The sequence below is a fragment of the Mixophyes fleayi genome, chromosome 5, assembly GCF_038048845.1.
Source record: "Mixophyes fleayi isolate aMixFle1 chromosome 5, aMixFle1.hap1, whole genome shotgun sequence".
Taxonomy (NCBI): Eukaryota; Metazoa; Chordata; class Amphibia; order Anura; family Limnodynastidae; genus Mixophyes; species Mixophyes fleayi.
In genome coordinates, this window is record NC_134406.1 from 214,300,425 (window position 1) to 214,313,931 (window position 13,507).

Genomic DNA, 13,507 nt, shown 5'->3' on the forward strand with positions numbered 1-13,507 from the left:
TGTTGGGTTAGTATAATCCAAGCTTTGTTTTTGATTTGACAAGTTGTAACAGAACATACTATGAGTTGTACTTCTGCTGAGCTGTGCTTGGCCAAAATGAGTAATGTGTTTCTACTTAAAAACGGCTCCATTTCCATGTACAATGTAAAGCATCAGTGGGTTGTGTCTACCAATCAATCCTTGGAAGCACTTGTCTAGGGTATCAGACAATAGATACATCCATAGAAAGTAATACCTCTGCTTAAAATATTTTGTCTCAGACACTTTTTACACTAAAAACAAAGATACTTAAAATAATGTTTAGGTGGCATGACCAATGCTGAAGTGCAATAAATTGGCCCACACACTGACAAACCTGGTTGTTTAGTCCAATCACTGAACAAATGGATCCCTACCCATTTTAGCCACATATGCAGAAAGCCATTCAGCAATCAAACAATACCACAAGTGGTCCATCCAGTGCAAGAGGACGATGACCACCCATATATGCTGTTGGCAGTTATTGGGTGACTATATTTTGGTCCTGCCCAATCAAAATCTGGTCAGTCCCTAGCAGTGTCATCATGCAGAACAATGATTTTGGACCCACCAATCAAGTGATCTCTGGCCAACCTGGTTAAAAATGAGCAAACTGGCTCACCTTATTATCCCATATTTGCCCAGCTAAAGGGACAAGCAGGAAAGGTACCAGACTTAAAGCAAAGGTTCAAAAAAATAAAGGTTGATGACCTGTTGGTAAACTTTTTATTTATAGGGATAGTAACCACAAACACATGTACAAGCTTCACTGTGTGTAGCACAGGCAAATATATATATATATGCTAGACATAGTTTTATGTTATTTCTCTGTGTAGGCTATGAACAAGCCTAGGGACTTCTTTCTGCTATCTCTCTCTGTCATATTTACAGACCTGCCCACACTGCCAATGCTGTCATACTCCATCCTCATTGATGTCTTTAAGCCATACCCCAATTTATTCTGTTATAAAAAGATTATAACAACTCAATTAGATTAGTAAAAGAGACCAGTGAGATAAAGGAATTAAGAGAAGAGAAATAAAAAAAATGTACTAAATAGCAACTTACTAACACCATCACAGAAACAAGGTAAAGTCCTATAACAAAAATATTGTAATACACTCATCCCTTAATATTTGCATTAGAAAAATATATAGGATTAAAATTCCTTTTGTTATTAAAAGTAATATAAAAGTGTTTCTTATACTATCATCTAAATACATTATTCCCCCACCCATAGACAACTTCAAACCAATGTTATAGCACATGTTGTTTCAATATAAATAAAATACATGCTGTTGTGCCCCCACCACCTATAATGAAGCTTTTAATCTACTCCTGCTCCCACTCAGGGGGTATATCCACCTGGTATCACTTCTTCTGACTGCCCCTGCCCAATGTAAGATGCAAGCCCAAGTACAATGGGAATCTGACCTCGCTCATCATCCCTTGTCAGAAGAGGACTGGGAGCATATCTTTGGAGCATATCTATCTCACTCGGAGATGCTCTCAAGATGATCTATAGATTATACTACACTCCAGATAGAGTGTGGAGAAGCCTGCTCTCTCTTCCATGTACTTTGGACCTGTCCTAAGATCAGACCACTATGGGATGTAGTGTTCGGACTAATCCAACAAGTAACTTCTATGGTCACCACACCACAACCCTCTCTAGCCCTCCTTCAACTATTTCCCAGGTATGCTGCCGACCATATCTTAATTGCTGCCAGAGCGGCTATCGCTCAGCAATGGAAGAACCCGGCTCCTCCACCTCTCTCCAAAATCTTAGCAAAAACTAAGCATAGCTAAGTAATGGAAACAATTGGATTTAAGTACGCAACTTCATTTACCTCTCCCCTAATGAAGTGGTTTGCAAGGTCTGACTATTATGCCACCCACCTGTCCCCAGCCTCGTCCTCTAGGTCTTGTTAGGGTTCTCACTTCCTCCTTCAAGCAGTCCATCATCATCATCAATTTATATAGCACCACTGATTCCGCAGAGAACTCATTCACATCAGTCCCTGCCCCATTTGAGCTTACAGTCTAAATTCCCTAACATACAGACAGACAGACAGACTAGGTCATTTTGATAACTGCCAATCCTACTAGTATGTTTTTGCAGTATGGGAGGAAACCCGGAGGAAACCCACGCAAACACGGGGAGAACATACAAACTCCACACAGATAAGGCCATGATCGGGAATTGAACTCATGACCCCAGCACTGTGAGGCAGAAGTGCTAACCACTAGGCCATCGATATGATGAACTCCATTGATTTCCATTGAATCCCTCTCCAGGGACAAACCAGGTGATGTCTCCGCCCCACCCTTTCCTTACTTCTCTCCCTTAGGTCGTACTTACCCTCCGTCTTTTGCCTCCTTGGGTTTCTTCTTTTTAGTCTTTTTATTGTATTTATGTTTATTGTAAACATCACGCCTATCTGTAATTTTGAGCTGTGAATGCTTTTCTATATTTTTTTTGTTTGAAAAGTTTAATAAAAAATTATTTATGTAAAAAAAAATACATACTGTTGTAATAGAGGTTTCAAAAAAGTAAAGGTTTGTAGTAGACAACAGCGATAATTCTCCATCCGTCTCAGAATGGTGGACAACTTTCTGAGCTGAAACAGTTGGAGAATAAAAATTCATTGAAAGTTTCCAACTGTAACAAGCCTTGTATATATATATATATATATATATATATATATATATATTGCTATTAATGTTGATTTTGAAGCAAAAATAAACATTTTACTTTGATTGCTGCACAATGTGTACTGGCATAATTACACATTATTCCTGTTACAGGTGCTTTTAAACAAACCTAAGCAAAAGATATTAGCATTACACTTGGCAACGAAACATGAGAGCTTTTGAAACGTTTTATGCCTAAAACTAAGAATCACACATTTTTATTCATTGTTCTAAAATGTCACCGTTGTTTTAATAGTATGATTTTGAAAATACGTGCTTGTTGTGTCTTAGTTCCATCGTACCTACACCACACATCAGCCATGTTCTCTTGTCTGTGAAGAGTTAAAGACATTGCTACTAGACAGATTTACAAAGACACCAATTTCTATAACAAGATGTTCAGTTCACATTCAGAAAACATTGGCCAATGATTTGCAGTAGTTTCTTCAGGCTCAAGAGTTGCCTGAGGGAAAGAATTTGACGTCAGATGAAAAAGAACAACAACAACTACAGTCATTGACCTCTGGTGTCAAATGAGGTGAACAGGAAACCTCAGTGAACTGTCACATGTTCAATGCTTCTCCAATCAAGCTCATGGAATTAAAACACATCCACGCCTAGCCATAAAAAGATGACACCCACTGCATCAAGTTTGTAATCCTCCTTAACATATATTACAGGAAAGCCTTAAAGTACCAGAGTCCTAGTCTTGCTACTTAAACATTGTTATAAAGAAGAAAATGTGAAAGAGCCACACATATATAACATAAATAATGTTCATTTTTAATAGTACACTGAACACATGGTTAAGTCTTAGTTATCTAGGCTAGTTGTGATGCTGCAGTATTTATTGCTAGCTGGGAGGATTGCTGGGATCACGCCAAGAACATTAACAACCCAAAACCAATTATTAGCTTATTATACAGGAACAATCAGGACTGAGCATGTTGGCGATTATTTTCAAAACTCTGCTACTGCATAAAGCATATGTCTCACAACTGTCCTCGGGATTCACAAATAGGTCATGGTTAGGCATTTTAGAGCTGAAGCATTAGGGAGTCACCTAAGCACACAGGCTTGGATTCTAACCAGGTGATTAAACTAGTTTATCTTTAAAGAATATAACCTTTGACCCTCCAACTGCTGTGGAACTAGAAATCCCAGCAATTCCTTCCAGACAGAACTTGGCAGTGTGTGCTTGGAATTATAGCTCCTAGACAGCGGGATATTCACAAGTTTGTTTTGAAAAAAGAAAATGTACGTTCTTAAAAGAAATGTATTTTCCCCTGGTACACACAGGAGTATATTATAAAAAAGAATATCCCCGCGTATATCAATTTTGTGACATTTAATGAAAGCTGTTATATTGTTTTTGTGCTGAAACGCTCTAGACTTAGAACCAGACAGCAACCTAGTGACTACAGTTACAAAACTGGTAAAAAATGTGGTTTACCAGGCATCAATGTTTAAACCAAATCTCTCTAACTTATGTCAAATGTCCCCATTTTCTTCATGAATGGCTGCTCAAATCATACATTATTTTATACAGTAAGTATTGTTTAATTAAAAGTGCAGAAACCATGACTTCTCTCTACATATACTGACAGTAAGATTAGTGCAACCTTTCAAAGGCCATGACACTTTATTTTACATTGACATTATGAAAAGAAAATCACTTGTGAATCGTAATATTTACAAATTTATTTCCAGCTTAGTCTTCTAATGTGTATGTCAATTGGAGACTATGGAAGAAGGTAAAATTATTCAGTACCTAAAAAGGTACATAACATTTCAAAGCATTAAGTTCTTTGAATGTAAGAAAATTCCAATCAAGTTAACTTAGTGCTACTTTCTTTTCCCTCTAAATGATGAGTGGTTAGTTGGCTCTGAAGACACAGGGCCTGATTCACTGAGGCCCGCAAATGCAGATACGTGCAGTATTTTGCGTAAAACCGCTCTGCGCATGCCCAGAAACAAACCATACGCCAGAGAAAGCAGCAAAGTCCAATTCATCTTCAAGTGCAAAGGACCCTTACTATGTCCTACGATTTCAGGGGCAGAACAGGGAGGGGAATAGGGGCATGCATGTAGTCAATGTACAGTAAGGGCGTGCCAAGCTCGAGCTCACAATAAGCAGCATCTAATTCAAGTTCAAGTTTTTATTCAAAGGTACGTGTCTTTCTATCATATCACTTGCACCAGCTACAGGTCTGCTGTAAGTGCCGAATACTAGTGATTACTAGTGACGACGGTTGCGCATGCAACCTAAGACATGTGTTTGCAATCAGAAGCAACTGTAAAAATGTATTTTATGTGCAGTAAACATTAATAACTATAAATAAATATATTTTAAAGGAAGAAAAAAAATGAAGACAAAATTTTTATATTTTTGTCTGAGCAGAGTGGACCTAGACCCATATTCATTAACAGACGTATCTTTACATCCGCTCCTTGTTGAATATGGAACGCACAATGGGCCTGAGTCATTAAGGAGAACAAAGCAAAAAAAAGAGTAAACTTTCTCTTGGATAAACCATGTTACAATGCAAGGGGTGCAAATTAGTTTATTATTTTGCACATAAGTTAACTACTGTCTGTTTTTTAATGTAGCACTCAAATACTTCATAGCTTTAGTGTTACACTGAAATTTAAAGTTGATCTAGGACACGCCCTATCCCTACATTTTAAATTTACCTCCTCCTCCAATGCAATATGGTTTTACCCAGGTGCAAAGATACTCCTTTTTTATGCTTTGCTCTATTTAATGACTCAGGCCCAATATGTTTGTTTTGCGTGTCATAATGAATCAGGCCCACAATGTGCAAATACAACATAAAGCAGTTGCTGTCCTGAGTCAGTTTAATGACTGTCATGATTGAACAGATATCATACTACATCTAAATCTGTTAGTTCGGTTTACATTCAGCTTAGGCAACATGGCCATATAGTGCAATATCTCAAACTTGATCCACACATGAACCAAACCATCCAATTGAAGCCAGTCTTAAATGGCAAAAGATCACCTTGAAGATCTGTTCTCATCTACTTTCCTTCCTGGATACTGCAACCATACACATTAACTTGTGTTCACCTAATATCTGTTGAAATTTCTAAAGTGTAAACCACATTAAAACATTAGTCACATATTTACATTGAGTTAGGAAGAAATGCAAGTTGGATGTCTGCATCTTAATTAGCCTCTTTTGATACATAAAAATGTTCACCTGAAAAGTGGAAACATATACAACAATCTGATGTAGTTCCATATACCGCATTCAGGATGAAGTAAACCCACTAGTGGACATTAATGTCTATAACATATGCTAAGCAAAGTTTTAACTTTTCATTAAGACTCAAATCAACATTAAACCTATGATCCATAAAATTGTTTATGGACATCAGTCTTTGTGGCGCAATGCTGTAAATTTGAGGTTATGAGCGCATTTAAACTGCATTAATTTGTGTGTAACATACACATATTGGTTCTCGGGCCAACTACATTTAGAGGTTCCTGAAGTAAAATTGCATCTATATAGATCTACTATACAGCTGTAGCAAGGTGGATTTTTTGCCATTTTTGGCTGTTGGCCATAAAATTATAATTCAGTGAGAGTGAAAACCGGTGTGGTCATTGGAATATAAATCATACAGGTATAAAAAGGGGTGGAAGAAACAGCTGGCCAAGACATCATCAGGTAAACAACATCAGTCACACAAGGTTCTCAAGTCACTGATACAGATAACTGAAGAAATCAGGGGGGACATTAACCAAGCAGCAGTTTGCAAACTGCCACACATTTACTATCCTGCGGTTCAAAGGTGGAAACTTACACCGCATCTGTTGTGCGGTGGTTTGCAAATCCCTAAACTGCATGTGGTTCAGGACACACTGCATGGCAAAATCAGATAAGAAACATCCAGTTTTAGTTTGCGGTTTGCCTATGTGGAGAGCCTGGCATGGTTTACAGGCTGACTGTGATGCCCCCCACCAAACTCACTTGTCTAAAATATAAATTAAAAAAAAGTCCCCTCCCTTACATTCCCGAGCAATGTGTTTGGGTCCCCACACCTTGAGACTATTGCAAGTATGCAGTGGCACCCATGTGCATGCTGGCGCTTGTAGTTCTACAAGTGCCAGCACGCAAGAACACTCATGGGCTGTCAGTGCATGCTGGCACTTGTGGTGTCCCAAGAGCTAGCACTATATTTTCACAGTATTACAATGGTACTCATTCGACCTGCCAGAGGATCAGGCCCAATGCTGAGTAAGCTGGAAAGAAGGGGACATTTTTGTTTTATTTTTCAGTTTGACAGGCAAGATAGCCCAAATAACATGTGGTTGGAGCCATCTCACCTGTCAGAACCATGTGTTATGGGAAACACTGCTTAATACATTGCCGAATGCATCCCATTTAAAAGATATTACAGATTGTGCTTTCAGACCGAGCGCTATGATATATGCGGTTTGATTTGCACTTTTGGCTTTAGTAAATCACAGTTTAAAAAAACCACACATCAAAGTGCATGAAAATATGTAGTATAAGGGAAAAAAAGCACTTTAGTAAATCTGTACCTAGGTGTTTATCACTCATCACTCAAATAAACTATAATGAAAATATTTTTAAATATTGTGTAAAATTAATTGAATCGTGATAACAGAACGTTGTAATGTTCTTGTAATTGCTTAATACATCCGGTGGTTACAGAACACCTTGTGAACTACTGTATGCACAAGAATATATTCTAAATTGTAGGCAATTGAAAAAAACTTTCACAACTTACAGAATAACCCCCTTGGTATGAACGACCACCATCACAGAACAATACATAAAGTATAAACAATTGTATTTGTTTTACCTGAACAAAGTGTCCAAACACTTCCTGGGAGAACAAAATATTTACAATTCCACAAACTCAGTATTATTATATTATTTTATATGCTTCTTTTGACTTATTCACACAGGGGACATTTCAGCTGTACAGCACGTGAACAGGTCAGTATTGCACAAAATCTCTATATTTACTAATACGTTACCAAAAAGTTTGTTTGCTGACAGAAAACAAAATCAACTGTCACTACAAGTGTTTTCAATTTGTACTACACTGTGAGAATTAAGCTACGTACAAACTTATGTACAGATCACACGATAAATGACCGTTTGGTCAGATACTGCAAGAGTGTGTACGCTCCCACGATCATCTTTTACCAAAGCACATAGTATAGTTTGATTTTGTTGTCTAAACTTCCTAACAATCACGATCAACGATGGAATGATGTCGGACAAGTGTGGAAGTGTGTACACACTCACGACCTACAGCATAGGCAGATATCTATAGAGTGTGAACAGTCGCAATCTTTTCAGCAGATGGTTATGAGAGATGAAGATCGCAGATCTAAAGATAATTGTGTACGCATAAATCGACATGCTCATCTGGACTTTAAAGCATTGGTGAAATCATTAGAGATATTGCATCTGTATGACTGCATAGGTGTGTACCCAGCTTTACTTGTTTGGCAGAGTAAACTTTTGTGGGTTTTTTATAACCCCTCATATATTAGTACAAAACATGACTTTTTAAAAAAATAAAATAAAACTAGGGTTACTACTGGATTACTTAAGGCTGTCTTGGTACCCTATAGTAGGTATTTCAGAGAACTTAGAGATGTTACTTTAAGGGCTAGATTTACTAAGCTGCGGGTTTGAAAAAGTGGGGATGTTGCCTATAGCAACCAATCAGATTCTAGTTGTTATTTTTTTAGAAGGTACTAAATAAATGAAAGCTAAAATCTGATTGGTTGCTATAGGCAACATCCCCACTTTTTCAAACCCGCAGCTTAGTAAATCTAGCCCTAAGACTTTCTAATATGTAGTTCTCTTATATATATCTCACACAGGTCATATTTGAGAATTTCCATATCTGGTAAAATTACTGACCTAGTCAAATAGATTAATTCACCATTGAATGTGTAATACTCAAAACAAAACCTGTTAGGAGACTCCTGAGGACAAGGTTTGAGAATTAATGCTACTTTGCTATGGGTATGTTCACCACTATGCTGTTTATGTGCCTTTTTTTGCATGGTAAATGCATGAACCTCAATGAACAAAAATAAAACCACCTCAATAATAACCATTGTGGTAGAGATTATTGATTGCATTTAACACATGAAACATATTCAAAGTGCATTGTAAAATTCAGTAACAGTATGGTGTTTCAATGTATTAAAGCTGGCGCAAAAATCATGTGGCTGTCTAATCATTGTGCTAAAACACATGCTGTTGCAAACAAAGCACAGATGTGTTTAGTTGCATGTGACAGAAGTCACAAAACAGAAATCTTTAGTGCAGTTTAGCCTTATAGCAAATGCTGCAAGTGGATGGCAGTTTTCTTCAACTCACAAATCCATGTATGTCCTCATGTGAACTTTATCACTATATCATACTTGCTTGCATTTAGCACATGATACTTTAGCTATATTATAGTTGATGAAATTACTTCTTTAAACAAATGAATTGAGTAAGTTTAATTTAGCCTAAATGTAATTGGCAAATAATGGACCAGACGGATATCCTCTTGGCAAAACTGGCCATGTTAGCAAATCTGCCAGGGAGAAAATAACCTGTGCGACAGGAGGTTCAAACAAGGTTATATAAGTTTTTGATACTGGGATGTAGGAGTATTGTTTTGAGAATCCCTGTTATATATATATATATATATATATATATACATAAAATATGTTCATTTTAGAGTATGAAAGTATCAAGTTTAACAAGGGTATTAACTAGTGGAAGTGGAGAATTTAGCTTCAAACCTATAGACTGAACTTGCAGTTTCACTGCATCTCCGCTGTTCCAATCATTATTTAATCTGTGACTCTTTGGTTTACATTACAGAACTTGAAAATATAAGTGAGTGTCCTAACCTAACAAAAAGACAATCCTAGACTGGACATTCATGTGTTTGATCAACACTGTGTAACTTTAAAAAAAATGTAACAAAATGTTCTTATGCAAGGAAACAGATGTTTCACTGCACAGTTATAACACATATAACAAATTACTCCATGTTTATACACAATCAGCGCTAATAACTGTTAGAAGTGTGTTAGTTTGTTTCTCAATTCAACCATCATGTAAACAGCTTAAACAATATATAGACACCGTATTATACGAATAGAAAGAGATACAACAGTGGGTTGCCTGCTCAGGAATCCCCCATCAATACTCTGCACATTACCTGGACTGGGGACACCACAGTGGGGGAAGTGACAGCAGGTGAGGCAGCAAGCACCATGTGACCATTAGTTTCCGGACAGGATGGCTGAGGGTCACTCTTGACAGACACAACCATGACACAGTCTAAAGGCTCTGCAGACCTTATGCAGAGTCTCTTTGGAGATGGAGGACTGCAAGTTTCCCCTGACCCATAGGCAGATTGATTGGAATCATACAATGGCCTCTTGAGTGTCTCAGTCTTGAGCTCCTGTAGCCCACCATTAGGCTTGGGCAGGATACAGATATTACTAGGAGCCACTGACCTGTGCCTTGTACCATTCATGCTGTCCATGAAGTAAGGGGGCCCCAGCTTTGTACCAATGCCTGCGATGCTATTGAGTGTAGCCACAGACACAGCGCCAATGCAGTGGTTGGTGTATGTTTTGGAGAGTTTGGCCGCTTTGGAGAGCATCTGCATGCGAGTGCCCAGCAAGTTTTTGCCAATTGCTTTATTCTCATACCATGTCACATCAGACTCGCTGCAGTGGTCCCTGGGCCTCTGGAAGAAGGCCTTGCACAGTGGGTTGCGCTTGGCCAGGTACTTGACAAAGCTGGCGTAGGGGCAAAACTCCGTGCCAGTCTCGTACATGCGGGGCAGGTTCTCCTCGTCCCCGTCCGCTGTGGTCACCACGCCAGGACCACCGCGCTTCTTTCCCCAAGAGGAGGAGCGAGACTTGTGATAGGGCCCCAGAGCCTTGAAATAGACAAACCGCCGACCATCCTCATCCATGGCCAGACCGAAGGAGTCCTCCTCCAGCTCCCTCTGGTTCTCCCTGCCCCGGGTACAGAAGTACATGCACGTCTCGAACCAGACCTTGTTGAGGAGACCGAAGGGAGAGGAGGCGCTGAAGACGCAGGAGGTGTAAAGTTTCCTCAGGTCAGCCCTGGTAATGGCCTGTTTCTGGACCACCGGGCCGGCCCCTTGCTCCTCTAGTTTGCGGATCACCGCGGCCAGGGTCAGGTTGGCGCTACGCAGCTCGGGGTCCTTGGTGAGGTCGAGAGTGCGGCAGTAGGGGGGTTCGTTCAGGTAGCGGTTCAGGGACGAGCGGATGCTGATGAGGGAGGATTTGCTGTACAGCTGGCCGCTCTTTGATCGCGCTTCGGCGTAAAAGGAGCGCAGGACCCGGCACAGCGCCTCCTTGTCCATGTTCTCAAAGTCTGGGCTCTGCGCCTTCTCGCTCAGGTACTCCCGGAAGATACGCACCGCATAGCGGGTAGCCAGCCGGGTGTTCTCGCTGAGCCTGGCTCTCTCCGGGCGCTCAGATGGGGACCCCGCACACCCCCCTCCATCGGCAACTCTCCCTGCGCCCCCGAACTGCAGCAACAGAGGGTCTACGTCCTCCACCACCATCCCGGAGCGCAGGCCAGGCGCCAGGACCGGGCGCTGTAAAGAGTGGTGCGGGACAGCTGCACGGTCACCCAGCCGGGTGTAGGGGGTCTCCAGCAGTGCCCCGTCTTCCCACTCCAGCTGTATGTCATCCTCCTCCAGCTCCTCATCATCCTCATCTTCCAGCAGCAGCAGCTCGTCGTCCTCCTCCTCATCCCCGGTGATCTGTATCTCCTGGATCTCATCATCCTCATCTTCTTCTTCCTCCTCCTCCTCCTCTTCTTCTTCTTCTCCGGCGCTGCCCGGTTGCAGGCGGTGCTGTGCTGTTCGGGGCTGTGCGTGCATGGGGTCGGTTTCTGCGGTGCCCGGGTTGCAGTCCCCGCTGCCAGGCATCCTCGCCATATTGCCTCTTTATTTCACTCTGCCTGCTATGTATACGAGGCTGTGCCGCCTCTCTATGTTTCTGCCAGTCCCAGGGCCCGGGCGCATGCGCTATATTGGACCGCGACTGCCTGGGTGTAATGACCTTCACAGACCGGGGGGAGGGGACGGGGAGGACAGGAGGCGGCTCTGGAGACACCAGCTCAGAGCCACTGCCCGGGGGGAGGCGGTGGTATTATATGTCTGAGTGGTGGCAGAGCATGGGGACAGCAGGCTATATTATACACATGTCAGGGTAGAGATCGTGTCAGGAGGATAGTGTGTAAATATTAAATATATGAGTGGTGATGTACAGAAGACAAATACAGGCTGTATGAGGGTAGTTTAATATAAAGTGCTACTTAAAATCTTATGTGAAACCTTTTCACCTGTTACAGCAACCTCTGACAATATAGTACAATATGACTGGTAGACTAAAGCATTATATATAATAATACCATTCTGCACCACAGTATGTTTAATAGTTTTATAATTTAGGCATTGATCGTTCTATGGTAGAAACTTCTTCCATAAGATCTGACAGTGCAGGTGTTTGTCACAATGGTATTTTTACTCCATTAATATTTTAATCCATTTAGTTTAATTTCTCATCATTGTTAGACTATAATTTAGACCATATCCACCTATTCTATTAAAAGGCAAAATCCTGCACTTACACTTGATTGCGGATACGCATGGCCACACACATAAAGTGCAATTACGGTACCACCACATCACAGATTTCCCTTCACAACCCTAAGGGGTGCGAAGGGAAATATGCCCCTTGTAGTCTTAAATTTGTGGTAAGGAATACATCCATGTACCAACACACTAATAATCATTAAAGTTAATATGTTTCCTTATGACACATACATAATGTAATTGGCTATGATTAACTTAAAATAATAAGGGGCATTATATAGTTCCTATTGTACACTTGACATAATATTTTCTGAAACCAAGAGCCTCGTGTAGAGTTGGAAGCAGTTTCTGTCTAAAACACAAACCATCACCATCATCACCATCAGGTCATAACTTACACCAGTGATCGAGCACTGACAAATTTCCCGTCTCCTAATAGATGCATATGCGTCGCTGTCTCAATCTACATAAGTTGCATTTGCTCCAACAAGCCCTTGCACCCCCTCCTTCCCCCGTTCCACATCTTCAATCATAAGGGGCCGCAAGAGCAAAATGCAACTCGGTCTACTTATGGGCAGAAATGTAACTAGTGCCTTGTGGGCATGCGCAGAAGTAAAAAAGCGTATTATATGCTGAAATCCCAGTTTGAGTCCAACTCTACACGAGTCCCTGAGACTTTTTGAATGCTTACATCAGTACAATTCTAAATCTTAAGCCAGGTACATACTATTGAAATTTAGTACAGATGTGATTTCTGTAACGATTTTAACAATGACTGAAAGTCCACAAGAGCATGCAGACTCGTGTGTTTACACTTACACGATTTACCTTCAGATCTATGCTCTTCAACTCTCAACTATCTGCTGAAAAGATCATGACTTTGCACACTCTACAGTTATCTGCCTACACTGTTGGTGGTGAGTGCATACACACTTCCACATTTGCCCAACATCGTTGATCGTACTATTTAGGAAGTTTAGAAAAACAAATCAAACGATACTATGTGCCTTGATGCGATAAAACATGATCATGGGAGTGTACACACTGTTGCAGTATCTGACCAGATGGTCGTTTATCGTGAAATCTGCATGATAATTGCATCAGTGTGTACCCAGCTTTACTATAACCT

The 13,507-nt window shown here is 40.5% G+C and overlaps 1 protein-coding gene and 1 long non-coding RNA gene across 3 annotated transcripts in view; one reads left to right on the forward strand and one right to left on the reverse strand.

Moving 5' to 3' along the window:
* KCTD1 (potassium channel tetramerization domain containing 1) overlaps nt 1-11,855 on the reverse strand; it is a 46,432-nt gene extending 34,577 nt beyond the window's left edge. The window contains exon 1 of the mRNA XM_075213455.1: nt 9,952-11,855. Within this exon, the coding sequence (XP_075069556.1) occupies nt 9,952-11,718 (1,767 nt within the window). The 5' untranslated portion in view covers nt 11,719-11,855. The remainder of the gene's footprint in view (nt 1-9,951) is intronic.
* A 1,425-nt stretch (nt 11,856-13,280) lies between these two features.
* LOC142158976 (uncharacterized) overlaps nt 13,281-13,507 on the forward strand; it is a 37,695-nt gene continuing 37,468 nt past the window's right edge. For both annotated transcript variants that reach the window (XR_012692889.1, XR_012692888.1), the window contains exon 1: nt 13,281-13,295. This is a non-coding gene — a long non-coding RNA (uncharacterized LOC142158976). The remainder of the gene's footprint in view (nt 13,296-13,507) is intronic.